Raw genomic sequence first — 27,657 nt, forward strand, 5'->3', positions numbered from 1 at the left:
TCACATGTTTCACAATTCCTTTAGGTAGGTACCTACGCAGCCTGGACTAGACGCTACTAGCAAGAAAACCATGTAGAAAATCACTGAAAATAAATGAGTTCCAGTGCTCATTGATACATTGTTCTGCATTTATAAACACTGAATTACTCAAATACGGAAAACAAAGACTAAGCGGCTTCCAGTTCCGTTATCTTTTCTACTTTTGCCAAAAATTGAAGTTTCCAAACATTTAATTTAATGAAAGACTGTTTGCAGAAATGAAAGATGTTTTGATAAAAATGTCAAAAAAATAAATCATGCAGAAACAACTGGCTGCTTTGGGCTTTCCATTTCTTTTAAATAGGACATTTTTCATTAAGTCAAATTTATTTTTCAAGATCATTTCAGGCAGCTCTCCAAAATCCATGAGCTTTTTGTTTCATTCAGATTGTTCCAAGTGGGAACAATCAAGATGTGACCACTGCAATTATGATTTTTTTTTTTAATAGGAAGGGGATTTTTACATATTATGGAAATATGGAAGAGGAAGCTGGACATGAGGAAGCAGCCAGTGATAAAAGTGTTAAGCCAATTCAGAAGAATACAAACATTGGGAGATTATTAAGACACCTGATCTGGTGGAAAGATGGATGAAAAAAACTTCCATTAGACACTGGACAACAAGGTGACATTTATGTGCAGATGGAAGTAATTTATGCACAGTTGTTACACAAAGGATCATTATTTATTGCTAATAAATGAGCACATTTTATGGATCTAATCAGTATTCAAATACTTAATATGTCATAAGAGTACCTCGGGTATATTCTCTGTAGCACAACTCATTGCACTCAGGAATTTTGTCAAATTACATGAGTTGCAGTGAAAGACTGGAATATGAAAGAAGGGCAGTAAAGTAGATGGAACAATTTCTCCTCTACCTCTTCCCATTTGTCCTGAACTAATATTGGGATATTTCTGTTTGGCAGCATTAATTTAACCATCCAACATGAGAGGACAAAAAGCTCCAAATGACATCATGAGCACAGTGTACACATTTTACAATACCAAAGATTAGCACCTTCTTTTTTTCATTGTGGATTTCAGAGTCATAGAATTGCTTGGGTTGGAAGCGACCTTACAGGTCACCCAGTTTCAACCCTGCTGTCATGGACTGGGACACCTTCCACCAGACTGGGCTGCTCAAAGCCCCATACAATCTGGCCTTGTACCCTTCCAGGGATGGGCATCCACAATTTCTCTGGGCAACCTGTTCCAGTGCCTCACCACCCTCAAATAAACTCTTTCTAACATCTATGATAATTCTTCCCTCTTTTAATTAAAAACCATTCCTTGTTGTCCTACCACTATCTGCCCATGCAAAAACTCCCTCTCCCTCTTTTTTTATAAGCCCCCTTTAAGTATTGGAAGGCTGCAATAAAGTCTTCCTGGAGCCTTCTCTTCTCCAGGCTAAACAAACCCAGCTCTCTCAGCCTGTCTTCACAGCAGAGGTGCTCCAGCCCCTCTGATCATCTTTGTGGCCTCCTCTAGACTTGCTCCAACAGATCTGTTCCCTTCTTATGTTGGGAGCCCCAGAGCTGGATGCAGTGCTCCAGGTGGGGTCTCACCAGAGCAGAGTAGAGCAACAGAATCACCTCTCTTGACCTGCTGGCCACCTTTCTTTTGAGGCAGCCCAGCTTGTGGTTGGCTTTCTGGGCTGCAAGCACACACTGTTGACTCATGTCCAGCTTTTCATCCATTTCAGTCCAGGAAAATTTCTCCCCAATCATATTTCTCCCTATTGCTTCTGTTTATACAAGTACTTAGGATGTCTTTAAAGGACCCCTTTTCAAGATATCTTTCATCTGCTTGCTTGTGTAGGATGCTGTTTGACCAGGTTAACCTCTGTAAGTCCCTTCCACCCTGAATTTTTCTGTGTTCCATAAGCACAACTTCCTAAACAATTGATGCATCTTTGGGAAGAAAAATAGTGTGGGCAACTCATAAAACATTTAAACTTTGAGTTTCTTAAAAGGTCTAGGGGTGAAAAAATGACTATTCCTTAGTATAACCTAAGGTACAAAATACTAAGAATTTCTATGAAAAAAAGCCCACACCTGACATTTATAAACACATTAAAGCCCACTCAGAATCAGCACAGCACCGTTTCTGTACATTCGCAGGAAGAGATGCTCTGTGTTTCTTCCTGGAAAAAGCACTTAAGTGGAAGGAATTTTGTGCCTGAGCTGTGTGACGCTTCCTGCTGAAGGCCACTCAACAGCAGCAGGAACTGCACTTCAGTCTTTCTGCTAAGACAAAAGATTGGTTTTAAGATTTTCTGTCTCTGGTTGCCTCCTCTGTCAAGCTGACACTGCAAGAGTAAAAGAAAAATCAGATCCCATTCTTCTGGAAGAGCCAAATTTCCCTCACAACCCCCCAAGACAGCAAGTGTTAAGTGGAGATTATACCACAACTTTTTAATATTAGTGGATTCAACAAGAGGCAGAAGTCCAGCAAAATCTTACTGGAAAGGGATTTCCGGCTGGAACAACTGTTAGTAAGTACACAAAGTAGATTCCAAGAGGCACTGCTGTAGCCTTAGGACAGTTTTGTTGATCCTATATAGCATGGAAATGCGGGGTATTTTTATAATATACGTGGGATACAATGGCATTGGACAAATAAAAACTACAACAGAAGCCTCTTTACGAGAACTGCTTTGGGGTCTGAGTGTATGTGTGTGTGTGTACATACATACACTCATATTAATTACAACCTTTCATAGTTATCTATACCATCTATAAAATTTATTCTTTGCTATACATAATTATATTTGTATAATTAGGAAATCATTGCTATGTGGAACCTTACACTGGAGCTTGGCAAGAATGAAGGATAAGCACAGGCTAAGGGACCATGCTTTAACACATGCTTTCTGCTCCATTTCAAGAAAACTTGCATCATTGCTCCCAAACTGTGCCACTAATTCCCAGTAGCTGAGCAGACACATTTCCTTAGAAGGGGTGAAATGTGTTGTGTCAGCTTCCTACACAACCTGTTCAATCAGAAGTACATGCTCATTATTCATCAGTTACCTTACAGAGCCATGGACAAGTTCGGTTATAAATTATTTTAACAATTCTGGGATGTACAAAGTCAATCGTTGTTATTTCAACTGCTCAATTGGAAAGGAAAAGAAATATAATAACATAGTACCCCCATTTTAGAATTTTTAGGAATTCGTGGGGAGATGGAAAGCAACTTTCCTTCTTTTTTAAAAATGCTTTGAAAAAGCATTTTGGATCATGCAGACTGAAACACAGGGAATTGTCACACCATGTTCTTTCAGTTTGGTTTCTTACCTCTCATGCAGGAAATACCATCCATTTGGAAACAGCATCTGGTATTTTGAGTAAGGTACAGTGCTGCCAAAATGTGAGGTGAAGATAACACTTACTACAAGTATGTGTACATGTGAACATGTCCTCTCCATCTTTACAGATCATCCTATAGCAAGATGATTTGGCATAAGCAATGTAAGCTGATGAACAGGCTGCTCAGTTGCACAAGGAAAGTAACAGGCAATTAGAGATGGCTGACGGCGGAGGAAAGACAAAGTGAAGACTCTCTGAGGAGGTGGAAAGCAGCAGCCAGCTACACACAAGGCAAGGCACACACACAAAAATAAAACAAAAAAAAATCCCGCCTGTCTTTCAGAGCAGGAATTTCACCTCCCATCTGCTCTAGACCGTTCAACTCTCTCTCTCCTCAAAACCAGCCTAGGAAAGGAGGGCAGGAGAAGGGGCAGGTGCAGAATGTCTGCATTCCTGAAGTAGCAATGGGGAGAGAAACCCAGAATGATGACAGCAGTTCAAGGGATAGGGGCTTTCCTGTTGGCAGTGTTTTAACTTTGACACTATTGCCTTTTCACATCAACACTATTGTCCTAGTTAGAACAGCTGGGACCAGTTCATCACTGGATGGGTGTAACCCAAAACTGTGTATTCTATAGCCTTCCATGCCATTTCCCAGAAACTGTTATCAATGAACCATTTACACCATCTGCCCATAGACCCTGACTCCTCAGGCTATAAACTAGGTGCTAAGAGGTCTGCGAGATAGGAGTTGCTCTTGTCCTCACACCTTTTGTGGAACTCCCTGCCCTGAGGGAGGTACTGAGCATTCCTGCCTGAATTGGAGAATATATAATCTTGGAGCCTTGGAACTTTTGGAACCACTCGTGGGATCCAGAGGAACACTGTAGATCACCACTCTCAACCAGACTGCAACCATCACTCTCGACCGGACTGCAACCGCCACTCTTGACCAGACTGCAACAGCACTCTCACCAACAGGTTTTCCCCTCTCCTTTTCCTTTGGACTCAGGGGGCCCAAAGAACACCACTCTGTTCATGCCCCAGGGTGCTGGGTTATACATTTGGGTTTTGTGGGTTAAAACCAATTGTTTGTCTGTATAATCGTACTTATTTTATTATTTTATTAAATTGTTATTCTGACTTATAATCTCTCTTTTGAGTTGAGTTCATTTCCCCTGCTGGTTTACCTTTAAACCAGCACAACTGTCAACTCTCATCTTCTATAATCTCAAATAAGAAGGCTGAAAGAGAAACGGAATGGAAGCTTTCTTAAAGGCCAGCAGAGAGTACATGGAACCACAAGGTTTTCTGTTCCACTGGGTATCTTGCACACCCTTTTGAGTGAAAATGAACCACATGAATGGAGCCTCACTTCTTCCATCTTCTACAATGTTGAGTACTACTCAGCAGTTTCATGAGGAACTTCATGGTAAATAAATGGATAAACAAGACTCCATTCTTATAATCAACCCCAAAAAATATTTTCAGGTCCCTTTACATAAAGAAGTGGCCACAACAAGAGAAGAACTACAGATTTTTTTTTGTAATTCTATGAAGATATTTAGGCCTTAGCACTGAGAAAATATGCTTTATTTTTACAGTATGGAAAAATGGCTTTGCTCTGATTATGGATAAGACATGTTCCAAAATTCTCCTACATAGTCCTACCACCATACATACCGGATACCTCACTATAGTTTGGGAATAAGCCATCATGAGCATCTCATATTTGGGAGTCACTGCCTAAGCAGATCCTCTACCACAGAATACTCTGGGATGGGTCTGCCTCAGTCTTTCCTGCTAAGGCAGTTATGCTCACCTGAAATAAATAGCAGATGAAGAACCAAGGTGTTCCCTAAAAACCTTGATATCCAGGATTTTTTCTAGCTTACTGAATATTTATTATACAGAAAAAAATGGTTCAAGCTCTTGTAACATGGTTCTCAGGACACAGAATTTCAAAGCTCCCCTTCCAAGCATGACAGAGGAGGCACTGAAATTTGGGTCTTAGAAGTCCAGGTTTTCTAATCTACTGTCTTTCTTGATATAAACTACCTCACCTCTGTGAGGCAAATTGCTCTTGTCAATCTAGTCCTTTGCTTCCAGATTTCCGGTGTTTATAGACACAAGCAAAATGTGAGCAATTCAAGTTAAAAAAACCAAACATTCTGTTCAACCCAAAATCAGTGATTTTGACTCATACATACCAATCAGAAATTTTTTTGTCTATCCATTAAGCCAAAAGGAAATAGAGGTGCTTTCAGAATTACTGGTTTCTTATGCATGCAAACCTTGGAGTCAAAGTACAGCACAGAGCCATCATAAATTACTGTAAGTCAACTGTTTTAAATATCATGAAGAGCCCAGGACTCTGCCTTGCTGAAGACCCAGTAAGTGAAAAATTATTTTGAAACTGAAGTCTTCAAACCCAATTCACTCTGCCCTTTGCTTCTGATAGGCAAGTAAATGCAGATACACACAACATCCCCTGCCCCTTCAGAGCAAAGTCCAAGTACCAAAATTGCCTTCTGCAAACACATACAGCAATGCTCTGCATGAGGTTTGGGCATATAGAGTTTGTTGTCTACAGGTCAGCAACAGAGAGTTTCAGGGACCAGTTGTACACTTTGATCCTTTTGATGTGAAAACTTCTAAGTAACAGTAGTCAGGAGAATTCTTGCAGGGCACTGCATTCTCCTTTTGTGAGCTTAGTCCTGAACAATGTATTTGTGCAATGACTCAGAGGAAGGCACTGCCTCTTGAATGTAAAGCCTGCACTAGACCAATGGTCTCCTCAGTTCTACCCCTGACATCTGGGGCCATCCTCCAACGCTTTTTGGCACTGTGGCATTTGGAAGTTCAATAACCTTTGAGCGACTGGTTGAACATTCAGAGCTGGTAAAGGAAACAGCCAAACTTTCAATACACAAAGTCATTCTATAAAGGGAGCTCATAAGGGAGGGAACCAGCTACTGCAAGAGAATTCCAATAACAGAGGCTACCACAAAATTCCTGTTTAATATGAAAACAGCCATGCTGACAGAAGTAGACTGGGCATTGTACACTGGATTTATTCTGGGCCTGCATTTTGTCAGTCTCAGAAGTAGCCCAGTGTGACAGGATGCTGAAATCACTGAGTTAAAATCAGGCAAGTCACACCTCTCACACTGCTCAGTGTGTGCATAGGAACAGCCACATGGAGTCAGACTAGAAGCCTGGCCAATCCATTACACTTTCTCCAATAGCATACATATAGGTAGAGTACAATAGTATTATTAGCCCTTTTTATAAAATAAACCCTTCTGCTGCAATGCTTAAAATTATCTAACTCAATATTGAAGCAATATTGCACAGCCGTTTTCGATCTTCCTCAGCTCTGGTCTACAGCTAGAAGGTCGAGCAGAGGCCAAATCTAAATTGAAGAGTCTTCTGATTGCTTAGCTTCCTCAGATGAACACAGAGAGGTAGGTGGGAGTCACAGCTCTGAGAGAGAAAAAGAGGGGAGAAGCTGGACCACAGATCATCCTGTCCTGGATTGCCACAAACACAATCACGAAACAAGCTGGTTTAGCTTCCCTGTGACCTGTCGGCTTTCACACTCCGTCTGCCCTGTACTCAGATCCTTTGCTGAGTTATTTCAGCACATTAATTTGCCAGAAAACCTGACTAAAGATTTCCCCTTCTTAACTGACTTCACAGACTGAAATAGCTCAGTTAAGAATCTGTAAATGCCTCTGTCGGAGGAGTTCAGACTCCAGTGAAACTTCAACCAATTTGCTAACAGGGTATCAGCAAAGCACACTATACTCACAATAAAGCTGCCACTTCTAAACCAAGAAGTCAAACCACAACCAAGAGAAAAATAAGGAAGCCTTATGTATACAGCCCACACAGCAAGAGTCACTCAACAGAGTTATAAGTTACTTCATTATATTTTGTTCCCACACAGAACATTTCACGATATGCCTCCAAACAAATTTGGAGCAGCACAAATTTAACACAGTGTCTCCCATATCATACCTCTGGCAGCCTTAACTCTTGCCCTTGAAATCTGACCTAGCCTGTCCTGTGCCTGTTTATGAGTTAAGAGTTTGCATAAGACAACTGCTTACATTTTATCATCTTTCTACACAGTTGAAAAGAATACTAAAAAAACCCCTCAAATTAATTAACAGGAGCACTGAAATCACCTAGCTGCTTCAAGAACTAGAAGTGATGCTCTTATGTTTCTGAAGAGGAATTTCAAAACTAAAATACCTGGAGCCTCGGCATTTGGTCACATTGCAACTTGCCTTACTGGGTTTTAAAGCAACCAAATTTTGCCTCTGCGTTTAAGAAGGTATTATAGCAGAGAAACAGCAAAACACTATATGCCCTTGAACTTTAATTTAATTCACTTCTGAAATGCGACGTGGCACTACTGCAGCAATCAGCAGACGGTCTAACGTTATGTAAACAATTTCAAAAGCCAGATGGATATAGAATAGATTAAGTGCTAGTATGGAAGAAGTTTGCAGCTCCAGTATGTAAGAAAGAACTACAAAATATACACAGATTTTTAGAAGCTGGATGTTTTAGGTTAGCACTAGCACATTTTTACAAGCAGCCTCTATACATCAAGTCATCTTATTGCCTCTGTTGACAGTAGACAACAAGGAGTCGACAGACATCAGAAATGTTAAGAGTCACCAAATGATTCTATAAGTAAGTTGTGAAGTTGTTCATTCCACCATGAAAACTTGTTAGTCCCATCTGCCAGGATACTAGGGACATAAACTGTGTATTACCCAGCATTTTTTACTCCTCTCGCAGCATAAAAAAGTTAATGTAAAAAGAAAATAATCACATTCTCCCTTCACACACACCCTTGCTCCTCACACACCAACTGCAAGGCGTAAGACCTAAAAAAAAGCCTTTAATAAATCAGTTTAAAAGTGACTGCCTAGCACTACATGTTATTTTTCAGTCAAATAATCAAGCTACATCATGAATTTTCACCAGTCTACTGCGAAACCCATGAAAGGTTTATAAAAATAATTATGTGCAAATAATTATATTAAATATGATTATCCATCATTAACCATCTTCCAACTGCAGGTCAACAAGTGCTAGTTTGTCATGAAGTGATCAGGTATCAAGTTCTGCTCTTTTTGCAGAGCTAGGCACTTCAGTGTGATATTTATGTCATGTGAGCTCCTGACTTCTGGCTGTCAGCACCAACATCGGATCATAGTTCACCTCCAGATACCTACAGATTGCTTTGATGAGCAGTTACATTCTTCAAAAAGGCAGAGCTCATTGACATAAAGCGCCTCGGTGGTGGTGTACTTCACCAGGAACCCAACCCTGTGCAGTTTCATTGAACTGAAAGCCACTTGTTCTTTAACTTTTATTAAGTTCACTTAGGTTGACCAAATGAGCTTCCCTAAAGTAAACAGGGTTATAAAATATCAGGATGATTCTATCTTTAGGTGCTCCATAGAAACAAATACTTAGTTCAACTAGAAAACTTTAAAAATGACTTTAGATACAAAAGTGTAACAATTATACTGCGCAATACATCTTTATATATCACTAAGCCCATGAAATTATAATTAAAAAAAAGTTTTTGCACCATCAAGAACAGCCACAAGTCCTGAACCTCCATTCTTTATGCATCCTTTATCAGAATAAACTGAAACTTGGGAATGCTTGGGATTCAAAATACCCTGAGCACATACTAGTGCAACACCACAAAGCATACATAATCCATCAGAAATGGGGAAGGGAGGGGGAAGGAAAAAATAGCAAGAATTCAGATGGTGCTTTATTATACAAGCATGAAAGTAAGTTCCTTTGGAAAATAACTTCTTGGGTGGACTTCTGGACCAGTGAGGTAGCCCAATGGGAGAGAAAAAAAGTGGAAGTGGAACTTGGTCCCCATGCGTGATACCTGCCAGACGGTCCCAGCCCGGGGCGAGGCCGGGGCCCGGCAGGCCGCCCCCCATACGGCGGGGGGCCCGACGCCGCCCGAGTGGGCCATAAAGTGCTGCAGCAGAACACGATCCAGACAAAAGCAATGTAAACAGGTGACTGATACCGGTCTCTTTGTCCGCACCGCGGCCCAGGTAAGGCGCGCGGAGCGGGGCCCCCGCGGGCTCAGGACGGCGCCACGGGGAAGCGGCGCACCCGCACCACGGGGGACAGGTCCACGCCGAGGATCCGCTGCGCCCGCCGCCGCGCCGCCGCCAGGCTCCGCCGGCTCCACACGCTGCCCCGCACACGGATGGTGGGGAACGTGGTGAGGCGGGGGGTGGCCGCCTTCCAAATCTCCTCCAGCGATCTGCCGCCGAACGGCTCCCAGGCGGCCGCCGCCGGGCTGCCCCGCTCTCTGTCCGCCTGCTCGCCCGGCGGCTCCGGCGCCTCCGCCGCCGCCTCCTCCTCCTGCCCCGCTGCGCGGGGGCCACCGACCGCCGAGCGCTGCCTGCCCCGCTCCCTTCTGCGCCGCCGCCGCCGCCGCCGCCGCTTGGCGCTGCCGCCCGCCGCCCCGGCCCGGCGCTTGGCGTCGGCGGCCGGGAGGCGCCGCTTGCCGGCGCGGCGGCGGGGCCGCTCCGAGGGCGGTGGCGGGTCGGGGACGACAGCGCGGCAGGAGGAGTATCCGTAGACGTCCTTGCTGCGGAGGATGACCGGGGAGAACTCGTGCTTGAGGCTGCAGAGGAAGTTCCACAGCTCCGAGTCCGAGCTCATAAACTCAGTGGACTTGGGCATGAAGAGCTTGAGGGCGTCGCCCAGCGCCTTGGTGCCAGCGAAGGAGACCTGCGAGCGCGAGTACACAACTTTCTCCGCTTCCCCCTCCAGCCCCCAGGCGGCGGCCGCCGTTTCGCCGCCAGCTGCCCCTGCCGCCGCCGCCGACCGGGCTCCCGCCGCCGCCGCCGCGGCGCTCCCCGCCTCTGGGTTCATCTTCCCGGCTCCTCTCTCCAGTGCCGCCTGCTTCCTACTGCGGGTCATGGAGGCAGAGGGACGGGGTGGCGGGACAGACGCCGAGAAGGCAGCGCGGACGCAGCGCCGAGGGCAGGCTCCGGCCACCGCCGGGCGCCCGCCGGGTGTGAGCGACGATCGATGTCCTGCGCCCAGCACAAAATGGCGCTTTAAAGTCCCGGGCGGGGCCTGCGCGCGCCCGCCCCCCCCCGCGCCGCCCGTTGGCCCGTTCGAAACGCGTCGGGCGGGCCCGGCCCCGCCCCGTCGGGGGCGGTGGCCGCGGGGGCCGGCGGGGGGGCCCTGGAGCCTTGGGCCCCCGCAGCGGAGGTCCCGCCGGGCTCGGTCAGCCCGGACCCCAGCGCGACGCCGAGCCCCGAGACCCCCATCCCCAGTAGGGTGTCCCAGCTGGCGGCCCCTTCCCGCAGGGAAGGGCGTGACGGTCCCGCGTGGCGGGGTGAGCTCTGAGCCGTGTGCCGGCGTCGCGCCTCGCTTCGAGGGTGAGGATCCTCACAGGGAGGTCGACGAAGGTGGTTTGGTGACTGAAATATGTTTGAGTAAGGGTCTGGTTGGACACTTCGATGGGCAAGCTCCGCGGAGGAGGAACCATGAATACACTGAGTGAAATGACAAAAATAGGTCAACAGACGTGATACAGTGAAGACCTTCACATGATATTAAATACATCCATCCTGTTGCAGTGGGGTTTTTTAACATGAACCTGTAGGCCAGTCAGTCAACAACATCATAATTCACAAAATCACAGAACAGTGAAGGTTGGAAGGAACCTCTGGAGGTACCTGGTCCAACCTTCCTGGACCAGGGCCACCTAAAGCAGGGCCACCTAAAGCAGGTTATCCAGGATCATGTCTAGATGGCTTTTGAACATCTCCAAGGATGGAGACTCCTCTCTCTGATGACGACTGATAGGACTTGAGAAATCGGAATGAAGCTGCATCAGGGGAAGTTCAGATTTGACATCGAGAAAAAGTTCTCTGAGAGGGTAATTGGTCACTGGAACAGGCTCCGCAGCAAAACGATCACAGCACCAACCCTGTCAGAGTTCAAGGAACATCTCAGTTATAGTCTTTCTCATATGGTTTAGTTTTAGGTATTCCTGTGAGGAGCAGAGAGTTGGACTCTGATCTTTGTGGGTGCTTTCAATCTCTCTGGGCAACCTGTGCCAGGGCTCGGTCACCCTCACAGTAAAAAGGTGTTTCCTGATGTTTGGAAGGAACCTTCTGTGTTTCGGTTTGTGCCCATTGCCTCTGGTCCTGTCACTGGGCACCATAGGAAGAGTCCAGCTCTACTCTCTCTGCTCCCTCCCTTCAGGTATCTGTGTACACTGATGAGATTCCCCGAGCCTTCTCTTCTCCAGCTGAACAGTCCCAGCTCGCTCAGCCTTTCCTCACAGGAGAGATACTCCAGCCTCTTCATCATCTTTGCGGTCCTTTGTTGGACTCTCTCCGGTGTGTCTATGTTTCTCTTGTACCGAGAAACCCAGAACTGGACTCCAGGTGTGGCCTCACCAGCACTGAATAAAGTGGAAAGATCACCTCCCTCAAACTGCGAGCAATACTTTGCGTAATGCAGCCCAGGATACTTTTCCCCTTCTTTGTGGCAAGGGCACATTGCTTGCTCATGTTCAACCTGGTGTCCACCAAGACCCCCGGGTCCTTTTCTCCCAAGCTGCTTTCTGTTAAGACTGAAATATTTACAGCATCAGTGGAATTGGCTTGATATCCCAACAAAGCATGTCCCAAATGAAGCAGTAAAAACTTGCACTGGTTGAGCCCTCTGAGAGTCACCACCTCTCTGAATCCACATCAGCATTTCTTCCTGCACAGCACTGCTACAATTGCACAATTTTGTCAGCTGTTGTGAAATCCCATGATCCTCTAGATCATGCTTTCCAATACTTCAGAGATTGCTGTCATAGGGAGAGTGTCCTGTTAGGTTCTTGGATTGTTGCAGTTAAACCAGAGCTCTTTCCAGCACCCAGAACAGCAAGGTGTCAGGAAGGACAGCGATGGTTTAACCTTTCACTACAAATCCTGCTGGGGGTTTGATTAGACCCCTAACTAATTACTTTCTCTCAGCATTGGTAAAGGGTGAGGAATAACATTTTTCTTCATAGACAGTCTTTGTTCTGTAATTAATCTTTCAGTTTAGGATAGGGAAATCTTTTATTCTCAACTCATCAAGAACTTAAATTGGAATGTCTAGAAATCCAGTCAAGTAGGAGGCAGAAATTCTGCGTAAGAAATTATTCCTTACTGCCAGTGGAAATAATTAATTTTCTTCACAGTATAATTCAACCTGTGTTCATGGGAAACTCAAGAATATTAATCCAAATAACCATTTAGAGTGGATATTAACGAAGATATTTTAAATCTTCATGGGGACAATCTCGAAGTACAGCCATGTTCTAAATCAGCTTTATAAATGACCTATTTTTTAAAAGGAAACCTTTTCCAAAATGATGGTGTTAGTGCCATTTTTAATCAGATTCATTTCACAGCATACTGTGCTGTAAAGCACAGTCATGTAGCCAGATTGGTTTAACTGAGGGAGATGTCCTATGAAGCAGAGAATAAAAGCTCCGAGCTGAAAGCATTAGGGACAGGCATCTCTTGATCCAGCGATGCTGCTGTTAGTCACACTCTGGTGTATGAGGGTCGCAGCCACGAGGTCACCACAGCTTAGCAAGTGGCTCATCACTTGGACCACAAGAGCTGACCTGTGCTCACATTCTCAGTGGCAGGAGCTATCAAACTATCCAATTCAGCAGCCCACCTGACAAGACAGCTCTCGTTAAACTGCAGAAATCCAGTTGCCCATTGGCCATAACCTTTTTTCCAGAAATCACAAACATTTCTGGCATACGACTCAAAAATCATGGAGACAGAAATGGGGATTTTTCAGCAAGCAGTAAATGAGTCACTATAACTATAAGTGAAAAGAGAGATCAGCACATTTTTGTCTTAATCAGAATTTATTCATTATTTGGATTTTTTTGCTTCCAGGATGGACAATACCATTTTAAGGCATAGGATATAATCTCACTTTTACAACTTCGTTATGAGTTTTCTGCAGTGTAACACTCTTGTTTTAATACCCTACAAAGTCAACTCAAGAAAATCCACAGTAATTGGCTATCTTTTAGTAATTTCCAATAGCTCAGTACAGTAATAACAATGATAATAAAATTAATAATCCTTTGGAAGTGCATAGCTCTTCATTTCAATCATACTACATCTTATAAGCATTAATTATCACTCACAGTACTCATGAGTTATATAAGTAAATATTGCCTTTCCTTAATAGATGAATAAAATGAAGAAGTGGATCAAAATGGCTTGACTAAGATGTGTAGACTTGATTACTTAATTTTCTGTAGATCTTCTAACAATCATTATTCTAAAAATACAGGAAAGGTCTACATTGGAACAGAGAGGAGTAAAAAAAACCCCCGTAATCTTTGTTCTCAATTATTTGTTGGAATTTCTTTTCTTTATAGAATTCTTGAGAATGACGAATGAAGTAGCAATTGAGATATTGGTACATAAATTGCTACACAACAAAGACACTTTATTTTTTTAAAAAATTCCTTTCTAGTACCACAAAAACTCACAGGTAACTGACAATTATTTTAAATGCTAACAATCTTATGATCCCACCATTTTGAGTCCTGTTGATGAATCCTAAAATTCTGGATATTAAGTCGCATCACTTATGCTGCTGGGACTTTTCCTCCAGCATACTTATGCTCTTCTACCCAGATCAGCAAGAACAGGCTTACTGTCCAATGTCTTTTCCTAATATCTTTACCTCTGCTGTTGAGAGGTTGCATTAACTGGCAGCCTGCTTCAGTTAATTTGATTCCTAAATGTCTTTAGCATACTTTCAGGAAAGTTTGCATGGCAGTGCAAACATGATTCCACATCCATTAGCAACTAAACTTCAGATGTTACCCAATAGTCATCAGATTCCTGTGTCTGAGAAGTGCTCAGACAAGCACTGGCAAAATTCCTGAAAATACTTTAGAAAACAGACAAAAGCAAATAATTTACAAGAATAGTTTCTCAAGCAGTTATTTGAGGAAAAAAAATGCAGAATCACTGTGTGTAGAAATCACAGCTGCAGTCAAAAAGGGAAATAGGGTGTTAGGAATCACTGTGGAAGGGATAGAAAGCAAAACAGAAGAGAGCATTCTGCTGAATGCAAGTCCATTGTGCCTCCAGGAATCTTGAATACCGTGCATTTCTAGCCTTACCATCTCTAAATGAATATAGCAATGATACAAAGAAGGGCAACTGGGATGAGTAAAAATATGGATCAGCTTCTCTATGAGAAGAGATTAAATAGGCTAAGACTCTTCAGCTTGAAAAAAACAGATGGCTGAGGATGAATATGATAAAGGTTTATAAAACTGTGATAGTACAAAGAAGGCAGATAAGAAATTATTATGTCTTAGTTTTCATAATCTAAGAATGACAGAGAAGCAGATGAAGCTATAAAGCAGAAAACTAAATGACCAAAAAGACATGCTTTTTTTTTCCCTGATGAATCATAATTCCTCTGTGGAACTCATTTTCCAGCGAAGTTGTGGGTCCCAAAATGGAAAAATGTACCCTAGTACATTTACAGGCATTACAGAGCACACCATTCAAAATGATTAGACATGACTGGAAGGAAAAAATCCACCAATAACTGTTGCACATGAAACCCTTGGGCTCAGAAAGGACATAAACCAAGGGCTAGGAAAGGAAGGAAGAATATATCTAGGGAAGTAATTCTCAATGTTTGCAATATTCTCACATACTTTCCCTAACCTTCCTCTTCTGGCCTCTAACAGACACGGAAGCTGGACTAGGTGGACCCTGGAACTGGGCATCAAAGCTGGTTGTACTCTATGGACCTGTTAGAATACAGAAGAGGGCATCCACACCAATTAAATATAGTATTTCTCTCCCAGAGCTTTATTGTTTCATCAGCTTGCAGCAACTAAAGAATATATTCTTGAGATAAAAAGTAACAAAGCATTTGCAGAGAAAGAAATGCAGAGGTTACAAAATCCACCAGCAGTCAAGAACCACACTCTGGCAGGGGCACAGCAAGGACTGAGCCTGAGGTAAAGTGTATTCCACTGGCTCTGATCATTACATACTCATTATTCACATTGTCCATTGCCTCAATACAATTTCAAAACAGTCTTTCAAAATGATGACTGGCTACATCAGAGGGGAAGAAAGGATTTTTTTAAAATAAGCTTTTATTTTAATAGCATTCATTGTCAGTAATGTTTGAAAGAAGAAAACTTCTCTAACATATTTTAGCAGAAGACTTTGGTACATTCAAAAAAAACCCGAAGGAAAAGTAAAAATAAAAATACACAAAGAAGCATGCTTTGTGATACAGAGAGCACTGCTGGAAGATATTTCAGCAGAGGCTGTTTAACATTTAACTTTTTTCACATTCTGGGAAGTTATCTGTACGTGATGCACATAACTATACAAACTCTGCATCACTTGTCATTGCCCTGCAATTGAAAAATGCTGATAATAGCTGTGTCTGTGGTCACTACAGTCTTGAGGGTCAGTAATGGTCTCTTGGTCTAAAACATTAAGAAGCCCTTGGGTTTTACATCCAGTGTGAAAACTTTTCTCGCTAATGCTGTTTTTATTTCATCTTATTTTTCTCTTATGCCTTTCAGTCCATCTAAGCCTTCTGTTTTACCTCTCCTGTTGGCTTTGACTGTATTATTACCAAATGTTCTATCTTTTCTACTCCTAGAGTAGTTCACGGGATGTTAACGTTACTGTAGACAAAGTAACACTAACCACTGTGCCCTCTTTGGAAAGTCAATGCAAAAGAGACATGCTGAGACATACATCGTATTGTCTTCACCAAGTAAGTTGGTAAGGCGAGTAATCAAATAATGGAACGTGGTGTAGGTAGAGAATGCAGATTTTGGAAGCTGAATATGCTAGACTAAGGGGAAAAAGCCCCCCCCCCCCCCCCTTCTGATTATACAATAAATGCTTCCACAGATTAGATTATTTCACAATACCTATTCCAATTTCTTTTGTGTTCTTACCTATTTCATTCTAGGACAGCTTCCAAATAAAGCTTCAGAAGGAGGATTGAGCTCTGCACTCCTCAGGCTGCTGGGAGTGCCTGGAGCCTTTCACTGGAGCGAGAGCAGTGGGAGGTGGTCTCCTAGCCTGCAGGAGACGTGCCATTGTTGAGAAACTGTCACCATGAGAAGATGTCACCAGGGTGTGCAGCAACACAAGAAAAAATGTTTTTAGGGGAGATTGTACATTCGACCAGGTTACACAGAGAGGTGTTCAGAAACCTACTGCACACAGTCCTGGGCAGCCTCCTTTTTCTGACCCTGCTCTGAACAGTGAGGTTGGAGCAGATGATTGCAGGTGTCCCGGCAAACCTCCACAATACTGTGAATCTATGGTTCCATTGACAGAAAAGGCAAAGCCTTTTTTTCCCCTTTTTCTTCTTTTTCTTTTCATCTTCTTTTTTAAAATTCTGGTTTCTGCTGGTATAATTTCTGCTGGAACATTCTCCTTCTTCTATTTCTCCAGTTACTTTCTGTCTAAAATATGTTCCTTACTGTAGATCCTTCAAAGGATAATCCTCATTTATAAAACAGAAATATAATCTTGACTACTTTCCAATATGGGACCAAGTGGTGTGTTTTCAGTATTATCAAAGGTGTAAAATGGGTCAGTCTAGTACTGCTTTCTGAATATAATTCCAGCATAAGAAATATGTTGCTCAAGAACATGGTTCTCACACATCACAGACCATGTCATCTTGTAATATTGATCACACTGTTTCCTGAGGCACCTTATTTAAAGTACGGTCATTGTTAAAACAAATGTGAATTTCATTCACTTGTCTCAAACCAGACATTTTTTAAAGCCTACTAGCAATTATTTAATGACCTTATTAATTAAATCTTATTTCTTGATACCGTGTGGCTGAGCACGTCAGCTCAGGAATTCTTTTCATGATACCCTCCAGCCTGTGCTGCCGTTTTCCTTCCTACCAGATGAGCTGACAGGACAAATTCACTCCAGAACAGAGGGAGCCGCAATTGATTTTTTTTGTTGTTTAACTTGCCACAGGATACAATGCAATGTTTATACTGGATTTATGTTTTATGCTGGCCTAGGGAGGACACAATACATGATCCAGCATAAAGTCCATGGAGAGAAGATACCCTCCAAAATGCTTTGAGTGAATTAGAGCAAGGGAGATGATACTAGCTCGGCTTTGTATGTCATATGGATGTAGCTTTATTAAATAGATATTTACAGCAGCTTTACTGTGTCACCGGACCACGTCTTAGCCAGGATCGCTCTTATTTTATTCTCTTTGTCCAAATGAATCCTGCGAACCCTGCTGCCCGCTGTGTTTGTTTTAATGGAAAGTGACAGAAACCGGTCTTTTTTTCAGGTCGCCTCTGGCACTTTCACAGGGCAGAGAAAGTAAGCTTCAGACACTTTAGGTGAAAAAGGGTCTTGATCTCTCTGTTTCAGTGAAAGTTGTAAGCAGTCAATTATCATGTAGATGTTCGCTGTTAGCATTAACACCTCCTTTTGAATCTCTCTTTTGTTCTCCAAGTTAGGCATGGGCTTCAAAAGCCTGGAAGGCTTATCTCCGACCTGCTCCCTTGCTCCTGCCAAGGGCCCCGTGTCCCGGCCGCAGAGGGGCAGGGGCCTTCAGTGGCCCCTGTTTGCAGCGCTGGGAGCCGGCAGGGGAGACCTGGCGGAGGGAACGCGGAGGTGCCACGTCCCCTCACATGAGCTGAATCCCTTTACTAAACTGATATCTTGCCCCGACTTACACCTGCTAGAATTCCACCCACATTACTTTTAGTTGTATCATTTTCTATTCCTTAAAAGTATTTTTAATGTTATTCAATGCAGATCCAGTTCAAACCCCTCAACTGTGACTTATAAAAATTTCCCCAAATATTCTAATAATTTATAGTTCTGTAACACTTGGTTGATAGCATTCTTTATAATCCTTTTAAAATTCGTGTGATTTCATGCCAGCACATAATAAATATCAAAACTGGATAATGTGAAGACAGTAATTATTTTGACCATTTTTAATAACATTTTTACGAAGAAAGAATAAAAATAGAATTATAATACCTTGAGAACTGGAGTTTTAGATTTTCAAATGAAAGAACAGATTTTGTATAGCTGTAGATATTCTTCATTTCAATACAGGCACAGTGACTGCTACTAGCTGAGGTTCTGACCTTACACATGATCTGCATTATTATAAAGGTTCTCTACAAAAAGGGCGAGTTCATTCATACTCGTGAACCTGAAATGGCTCCAGGTGGATAAGTAGCTCATTTACCAGTATTTTAAAATTATCTTTAAGAAATACTGTGAATTTCTTAATGTCTTTGTTCTCACAGAGGTATATATGAGTGTTATTAACCAGCTATTGCATAAAATATTTTCCAAAATATACAAGTGCCCCAAACTTTAACTGTAAAGTGAAAAAGTGAGTTAACAAATTGTGTATATTTGATTCCCACTCCCTTCAGCTACCTTTGGAAGGCTCCTCCAAACAAGAAATGGTAGTTGTTTAATCTTTTACTGACTTAAACCCATGGTAAGACCTAGTGTGGTCAGTTTGTGTGGCATTTCAGTTTAGTTTATACTGGCTCCTATTCAGTTTAAGCTCAAAGAGCCATTGTTGCTCACATTTAAGGGTATCCACGTACAGGTTACTACTGGTTTAATTAAAGCCATCTAATTAAGTCAGAATTTTCACTGTCCATTAGCATTCTTTTACATCTGCATTTTGAGTTCTAAGTTTTTGACACTGGGAGCCTAAAGTCTGAAGTTAATGCATTGTCTGGAGGGAGCTGCTCAGTGCTTGGCATTTGCAATTCATGGCCTGAGCCATTCATTATTCCCTTGCAGGCAGTGAGAACTGCAAATGGCCCATCACTTTGGAAAAAGTGAACATTATTTAGAAGCGTAAATGAAGATGCCAGAGGCTAGCCTCAAGTCTTGTCCGAAACACAGACAGGCTTCTCTGCTCTGTAGCAATGGATTGGACACATCGTAGCAGAGAAATACCACATTTATCCTCAGCATTACATATTATATGCCCCAGAACCATCTTCCCTTTCATATTCCTCATACTCTCCATTCCTTTTCTGGCTTCTTCCTGATCCATATTCTTCCTGGTCGTCCCTCCCTGACTGAAAGCTGAATCACTGAAATTCCTGCCCATTTGCTTCCTGCTAAAATGAGCCGGCATTTCCAAAAGCACCACTTCCTCCCACTGACTAATATAGTACAATATCCTACAACACAGGTTTGCTTTGCTTGCTGCATGTTCTGTTTTGTCCCACAATGCTTATAGAATCAAACAATTTAATTACAAAGTAAATATGATAATATGTAGATCTTGATAGGTACATGCCATGTACAATAGCAAAGGAAAAATAAGTTGGGGAAAAAACAATAGAGGAAACTAAAAAGCTGAGACTGAGACTCCAGGACTGATGTAACAATTATCGATAACTGCTGAAAATGGTTGCTAGACATAACCTCTCTTTGCATAAAATTTGGACAAACAAAACCAAAACAAATATCCAAAACCAACCAAACAAAAAAACCCCCACAAACTCACCAAGGCAGAGATGGTAGAATGGCTTTCCTCGGTGGCAGGCATTTCCTAACAGACAGTTCTTGTGCCAGGAGAGGTTAAAACACGTGAAGATGGAGAGCTGTCCAATTATACAGAAGTGGAAAGATTAGAAAGGAATTAGAAAATGAGCGAGAAAGACAAGTGGATTGCAAGGAAATGCTTCACCTGATCACAAACTAAATCAGATGTTTTTTAAATCACTGAAGTGTCTGGTGTAGGCTAGCTGTCAGCATGGATATGGGCATTTCAGCCATTTATCTCCATTGATTTTAGAAAAATGTTATACTTAGTTTAGGTAAGAGTCCTCTGGGAATCCTGATTAAAATGAAATTAATTCTATCACAGTTGTAGATATATTTTCAGTCAAAACTGATCATTTCCAACGACCAGTCTCTTCTTTAAACTAACCTACATCACTTATGTAACACCCAGAGCAGAAGTGGAGAGATTGGTGGCAAAAACAAATTGGCCATTGATAAATCAGTTCAGCTCCTATGCAGCCTTCTCCTGTCTCTCCTTATGGACTGTATTCCAGTTCATTATCTCTCCTAGAAGTCACTTACCATTCATACTTGTGAACCAATCCCTAGTTACTTCCTCTTCAAACAGCATCTCCAGGTTCTGATCCAGAGATGCACCACTTAGCTATGGCCAGTAAAAAGATGAACAAAACTACCAAAACTAGGTTAAAGAGTTTTCACTGGGAAACCATTTGGACATATAGCTCCTAGTACCGACTAGAGCTACTGATTATCTGCCACGCCCATGTTTGACTTGAACTCTCCTGTTATCACTCAACCCAGTTGTCTCAAACTATGGCTAATACAGTGTAGGATTTCTTTAGTATAATTCATTGGCACTACTGCATTTTGTAGACCTGACTAATCATGCACTGGCAGAAAAACATGAGCCGTGGTCTCCCAAAAGTGTTGTAAGTCCTGAGCTGTTGCTTGCTTTAAATTTATCACCAAAATAACTATTCTGAAAATTCTGCTGTCTATGGCAGGATAAAATATTTTTAAAATTTTGAACATATACATATCTTCAGGATAAAACCCCTCTTTCCTGTCCAAGCTCAGTTGACATGGAAATATACTTTGCCACATCTAAGTTTCTGCATTTCAAATGCAGAGCTCTGTAAGGTGAGAGAAACGGTGCTGGGGGCAGCACAGGCAGGCTGCTCCACCAGGGAAGGCCTGGAAGCCAGGAGCTGAGGATGACAACAATACTGCCTCATCGATGAGGTGTCAGGAAATTGAGATGATGAGTCCGGATCAGGAGCAGGTCTGGAGGCGGTGATCAGAGTCAGCCTCAGGCCACTGATCAGCCAGGAGGACTGTGATGTTGAATCAGGTCTGAGGCTAAGCCAGGGTGTCAAGGTCAGAAGGAGAAGGTCTGAGAGGAGGTGCAGACACAGCTGCAAACCAAAGAGTGCTAACATAAAAGCAGCTCCAGAGGGAAGGAGGCTCTCTCTTCATTTCCTTTGCAACAGCTTTTACCAGAGAAGAGGCTGAGCTTGACTAAGGTGGCCAAACTCCTTGGAGCTGGGAGAGGCACTGATGGCTCTGAGAAGAGCTTATTGGGATAGACTGAAGGTCCATTTGTGATAGTGGCCAGCTGTAGTACTGGCTTCACCCTCTTTTATTGCCCTGCAAGCCAGGTACTCTCAATGAACAAGAAGCTCTGCTCCTAGCTGTCTTCTGTATTTTCGTCTCTTCTAATATCCAAGTAAAGGGAGGCAGAAACAAGTAGAAGAACCAGCACCACTATGGCTGCAGCCCTCCAACACCAACATCAACAGTGTGAGAACTGCCACCACCAACTTCTGCACCTCTCACTGTTTTTGAGAAGAGACAAGGACTGCAACTACTGCCGCACCCAACACCTTAGTATAGCAAGCCCCATAAACTGTGACCTGAAGAAATAGCTCCCACCATTCCCAAATTTTCCTCTCTGTTCCCAAGGGCTATTTGGGTCAGCCTTGTTTTGTTATGTGTATCACTGCCCTTCTCAGCTACTACGTCTCCTGTCTGTCCAGTTAATGCCTCAATTTTTTACACACACAAACCCCATTCACCTTTCATTTCCTCTCTCTGTAATATTTCTCTTGCATGGAGTTCCTTCTGCTCTCAAACTGTTTTCATTTTCTTCTTTGTCCCTTTTTTTCCATTTTTCTTTCACCTGTCACCAAATCATGTTACTCCTTTCCACCAGTCTACAGGAAAAGGGTTAGTTGCATTGTATCAGAGTGCACTTCTTGCCTCCTGCCACTTGACATGGTTAGGTGGTGGCATTGGTGGAGGTTCAGGCAGCAGTGGCAACAGAAGTGCTGCAAATTCAGCTGCAGGGTGAAAATTGTGTAGTGGCGTGGTGGTGCTCCTCTCTTCTTTCCCCATGCAAGGGTTGTGGGGGTGCAAGAAAAATGCTTCCATTTCCCTCTCTTAGTACTGGATGCTGAGGGAGAGAAGATCCTGTTACCACAGGTGGTGGTGGCAAGTAGTGGTCAGCAGCTGGGCTGGCATCAGCAGTAGGTGGAGTGCTGCTGCTCTGGAGCAACTGAAGGGCCACAGAGTTCTCCTCCATGAATGTGCTCAGGCTTCCCCTAATCCACGTTGTGCTGGTTTAAAGGTAAACCAGCAGGGGAAATGAACTCAACTCAAAAGAGAGATTATAAGTCAGAATAACAATTTAATAAAATAATACAGTAAGTACAATTATACAAACAAACAATTGGTTCTAACCCACAAAACCCAAATATATAGCCCAGCACCCTGGGGCATGAACAGAGTGGTGTTCTTTGGGGCCCCTGCATCCAAAGTAAAAGGAGAGGGGAAAACCTGTTGGTGAGAGTGCTGTTGCAGTCTGGTCAAGAGTGGTGATTGCAGTCCGGTCGAGAGTGATGGTTGCAGTCTGGTTGAGAGTGGTGATCTGCAGTGTTCCTCTGGATCCCATGAGTGGTTCCAAAAGTTCCAAGACTCCAAGATTATATATTCTCCAGTTCAGGCAGGAATGCTCAGTACTTCCCTCAGGGCAGGGAGTTCCACAAAAGAGTGTGAGGACAGGGAGAAACTCTCCTATCTCGAAGGCCTCTTAACACCTAGTTTATAGCCTGAGGAGTCAGGCTGCTCTGGGCAGAAGGTGTAAATAGTCTATTGATACCAGTTTCTGGGAAATGGCATGGAAGGCTATAGAATACACAGTTTTGGGTTACACCCATCCAGTGATGAACTGGTCCCAGCTGTTCTAACTAGGACACACGTGAATTTTTAGCATTCACAACATAATCTGCTCAGGAGAAACGTGAGTGTCCTGTGCAATGAACATGGTCTGGCAACCAGCAGCTGGGGTTTAGATTACTCTGGAAAGAATTTCAAGGAGAATAGGAACTCTTTTAAGGAGACACACAGAAAGGCTAAGGGCAATAGCTCAGAAGAACCTCATTTTATTAATAAATAGACTGCATTACTAGTACCACAAACTCACAGCCTAAATCTATCTATCCAGTCAGGATAGAGCACAGAGTCAAACACATTATAAAGGCAAGAGATCAAGAGTGAAACTGAATGTATTGCAGTGGATTAACTAGAAATGTGGGGTTCAATCATTGTTCTTTGGAAGGACCATTTGTAGTTGCTGTTGGTGAACATTCTCTCTGGTTTCACAAACATTGTACAAAAGATTCAGTGCTTCTAGATGACTATGAAAGTCCCTGTGCTGCAATGGCAACTGCTTGGAAAGCACCACAGCAGTAGTTTCAGGTAGGCAGCAGGACACAGTACTACCATCCCTCTGCCAAGTATGTATTCACACAGTGTGCAAGCAGAGATTAACCACAGCCACCCAGTGAGGGACAATCCTTTCTGTGCTTGTGTTTGAGTTCATTGGCTCTGGTGCAGCACAGGACCATGTGTTGAGGATACCACTTCTCTAGCACCTATTCTCACAGCTCTTCCTTAATCTTTGGGTAGCATGAGACTTAGCAAGGTGCGACTCAAACATCCTCCTCTCTCTGTGATGCAAAGAAGTCCAGGTGATACATTATTTAAATGAAAAGGCATTATTAGGAAAGGACAGGAGAACAAAATAGGAAATACCAATAAGCAACCATAAATCCATGGTGCATCCCTTTGGCAGAGCAGATCTAGAAAAGCTGTGAATGTGAAATTTAACATGGTGAAGAAGCAATGGGATGGTTTCTGTAGTAGGAGTGCTCGGACTTTTAGACTGTGAAACACAGTTCATGGGAAAGACAAATGGGGAATGGTTGTGGGCTGTTTCTCATCATACGAGATCTAGAAGGCATAAAATCAAATTCTCAGGTGGCAAACAAAAGAGACACTTCTCTATGCACTGCATAATTGAGCTGTGGAACTAATTGCAAGATGCCATGGGTTTCAAAAGCCTACATGATTCAAAGAATAATTAGACAAATTCATGGCTGAAAATAATTTACTAGGCACTATTAAAAGAAATCACACCACAGGATCAGGCCTTGGCCTGGATGTGCTAGTGACAAGCCTGGTTGTCTCTGCAGGATTAAGCCTAGAGAATAGCCTTGAGATGCCGATCCTCCTCCAGGTACATAAGTGGCAGTTGCTGTACTGATGATGATGAAAATAATAATTAACATTACAGGGCTAGATAAAATTATAGTTCTGAAGGATACTGCAACAAGGTGGCCTAATTTGAGGATGAGAAGCATGGCACAGACAGGGGCCCAGGGTTCCCCTCTAGCATGTGAAAACTAAACCCTATAAGGAAACTTGTGATTTTTGTTTACAAACTTTGCACTTATTAATTTTAAAAGGAATAATATTAGTAAAAGGCATCTGTCATCACTGAAGTAACCCATAAGCAAGTCTCAGAGACTATAATTAGAAGGGGGGGAGAAGAAAATTAGATTTTTACCATAACCAGTTTTAACTGGGAATATGCTAATATAAGGTAGTACCTACTGAACCAAGTAGTTTACCAAGAGGAAATAGAAACCCTATAAGGCTGACAAAAATATCCAACTTGTTGTGTCCTAATGCAGCAAGTGAAGGCTGTAATCACATACTTACTTTAGGCACCTAAGTTAAATACTGAGATGCCCATGGAAAACACATGAATCTTCAACTGAAGAAAAAAAAAAAGGCCTAGTTTCAGATGCTCTGAATTTGTTTTTGAAATACACTACAGTAGGTAGTGTGCATGCTCCAGGATTGCTTTCTTGGACTTTTCCAGGCACTGATGTACAGTGTACTCTCCCATTTTCTCATTTTCTAAGCATTATCTGCACAGAGGTGACACAAAAGAATTCTTCTCTATCCTCTACAAGCAGAAAAAATTATTAAAGGCCAGTAATGAAAGAGTAATCACACCTCACCCATGACAAATGGACATCAGGATCAACACAAAGCTAAGGGAGAACATGAGAGCTATCACCCTGAAGACACAGATGTCTGTCACTTCCCTAAAGATTTTTTGACAGAATGTGGGCCAACCAGGGGCAGATGCCGTACAGATGTTCACTCTGGTTACCTGTGGGAAACACTGGAAAATGCTGGAATCAGGTATCCTGTGTGCCAGGACTGTCAGAAGTGTTCCAGGCCATCCAACTGTGCACAGTAAACCTTCCTACATTGTGTTGCTCTGAAAATAAGGCAACCCTTAGGGATACCGTGGTTCAGCTAATGCCAAACAGCTGCAATCCAGTTTTGAGTTCAGCATACATACCTGTAGATAGTTGTTAGCAGGTGGCTAGCTGTCTGCCTGCAAAGATTTCAATAATATCAAGGTTATTTTATCAACACTGAATTACTTAATGAATGGATTTGGTTATGTGACACGTGGCTGTATGAGCACTTGAAAAAGACAAGCCATTGAATCCAAAACATAAAATAGCTACCTATCATAAAATAACTGTGAGACAAACAGTAATAACACAACTGTTGAAAACTAATGGGAATATGCCGCCTTCACTGTACAGTGCTATACTCTTTCACCACAGTCTAAAATGTCCTCATTCTAATTCTTACCATTTTTCACTTCAAGGTTGTGAGCACAAGACATTCTCTGTTTGTGTTATATCCCAACCCACCCCATCTGAGTCATTGACCTCCTGGGTGTGTGTTGTATATCATCGATGCCTTAATCCCACCTCTGTACATAAATTTCTTCCTTCTTCTTACAGACACTTTGGAGGTCACTGCATGCAGCAGCAACACAGACGACACTGGCTTCACTGGTGTTGTAGGAAGAACCATCCTGCCTTTGGCCCAGCTGTACTGTCTCCCATCACTGCAGAGTGGCTGAACACGGCAAGACCTTTTCCCCCACATGGGACAGCTCATCTGCCCGTGCTGTCTCTGTATCTGGCAGGAACGGACTGAAGGCAGGAGCATGCCCTAGTGGAAAATCCTTGGCTGAACATGTCAGCAAGCTACACCCACTCTAACCAAACCAGGCCAAAAGACAGGTATTTTCTCTTTCTAGAGGGAAACAACCAGCTTCTCCTCTCCTGTCTCTTTCTTTTCTCTAGGAGAAAACAAACTTTACAGCAGGTTTTTCTTCAGCTTAGGCCTACCAAGTGAGTGTCCAAGAGCCACATTTCCCAGCAGTCCCCTGCACTGAGGCTCCCTGCTAGAAATAAGTTATTGTGCCCTCAGTGGTATTTGAGGTTTCTTCCTAAACAGTGAAGGGTCAAGACCACCTGTAACTTAGCAAATACAGTCCCTCTTCCATTGCCAGTAACTGAGGACAGGGAGGCAGGGAGGGCTGTCCTACTACTAGCTCCAAAGGGTCTGCTCATGCTTCTACCTACTCACATAGATTTTCTGGAAAATCTTTTAATCCAAGGAGGCTTTTTTTTTTGCATTTGGTACTGTTCTAAATATATTTTAAACTTATTAATAGAGGTCAAACATTTTAAAATTTTATCTTTCAACTTAAAGCTAGATCATCATAGAATCATAGAATCATGGTTACTAGACCATGGCACTAAGTGCCACAACCAGTCTCATCTTAAAATCCTCCAGGGACAGAGAATCCACCACCTCCCTGGGCAGCCCATTCCAATGTCTGATTACCCTCTCTACAAAGAATTTCTTCCTAATATCTAACCTAAACCTCCCCTGGCAGAGCTTAAGACCATGACCTCTTGTCTTACTGAGAGCTGCCTGGGAGAAGAGACCAACCCCCACCTGGCTACAACCTCCTTTCAGATAGTTGTAGAGAGTGATGAGGTCTCTCTCCCCTGAGCCTCCTCTTCTCCAGGCTAAAGAACCCCAGCTCCCTCAGCCTCTACTCATAAGACTTGTGCTCAAGTCCCTTCACCAGCCTTGTTGCTCTTCTCTGGACCTGCTCCAGCACCTCAATATCCTTCCTGAACTGAGGGGCCCAGACCTGGACACAGTACTCAAGGTGTGGCCTCACCAGCGCTGAGTACAGGGGAAGAATCACTTCCAGGAAGGGAGTGAATCACTGGCCAGGATGCCATTGGCCTTCTTGGCCACCTGGGCACACTGCTGGCTCACGTTCAGCTTCCTGTCAGTCCAAACTCCCAGGTCCCTTTCTGCCTGGCTGCTCTCCAGCCACTCTGTGCCCAGCCTGTAGCACTGCAGGGGGTTGTTGTAACATGGGGATGTTTCTTAAG

The 27,657-nt window shown here is 43.1% G+C and overlaps 2 protein-coding genes across 2 annotated transcripts; one reads left to right on the forward strand and one right to left on the reverse strand.

Moving 5' to 3' along the window:
- Positions 1-8,731: 8,731 nt before the first annotated feature.
- On the reverse strand, positions 8,732-10,474 carry CCDC71L (coiled-coil domain containing 71 like). Its single transcript, XM_051805155.1, has one exon. It carries the CDS (start codon positions 10,341-10,343, stop codon positions 9,495-9,497), a length of 849 nt encoding a protein of 282 aa, XP_051661115.1. The 5' UTR covers positions 10,344-10,474; the 3' UTR covers positions 8,732-9,494.
- Positions 10,342-26,648, forward strand: LOC127478890 (proline-rich proteoglycan 2-like). The gene is made up of 3 exons (XM_051805164.1): positions 10,342-10,867; positions 26,197-26,287; positions 26,385-26,648. Exons 1-3 carry the CDS (start codon positions 10,342-10,344, stop codon positions 26,458-26,460), a joined length of 693 nt encoding a protein of 230 aa, XP_051661124.1. The 3' UTR covers positions 26,461-26,648.
- The last annotated feature ends 1,009 nt before the right edge of the window (positions 26,649-27,657 follow it).

The sequence above is a fragment of the Manacus candei genome, unplaced genomic scaffold (genome assembly GCF_025592945.1).
Source record: "Manacus candei isolate 608988 ecotype Guabito, Panama unplaced genomic scaffold, ASM2559294v1 h1tg000063l, whole genome shotgun sequence".
In the NCBI taxonomy this organism is placed as follows: Eukaryota; Metazoa; Chordata; class Aves; order Passeriformes; family Pipridae; genus Manacus; species Manacus candei.

Bases quoted from the DNA above. Each gene is read 5' to 3' on its own strand.
- LOC127478890 (XM_051805164.1), top strand. From the start codon at position 10,342: ATGGAGGCAGAGGGACGGGGTGGCGGGACAGACGCCGAGAAGGCAGCG. The intron at 10,868-26,196 runs GTAAGGGTCTGG...TTCTTCTTACAG, and splicing joins GGTGACTGAAATATGTTTGA to ACACTTTGGAGGTCACTGCA. The intron at 26,288-26,384 runs GTACTGTCTCCC...TGTATCTGGCAG, and splicing joins ATCCTGCCTTTGGCCCAGCT to GAACGGACTGAAGGCAGGAG.
- CCDC71L (XM_051805155.1), bottom strand. From the start codon at position 10,343: ATGACCCGCAGTAGGAAGCAGGCGGCACTGGAGAGAGGAGCCGGGAAG.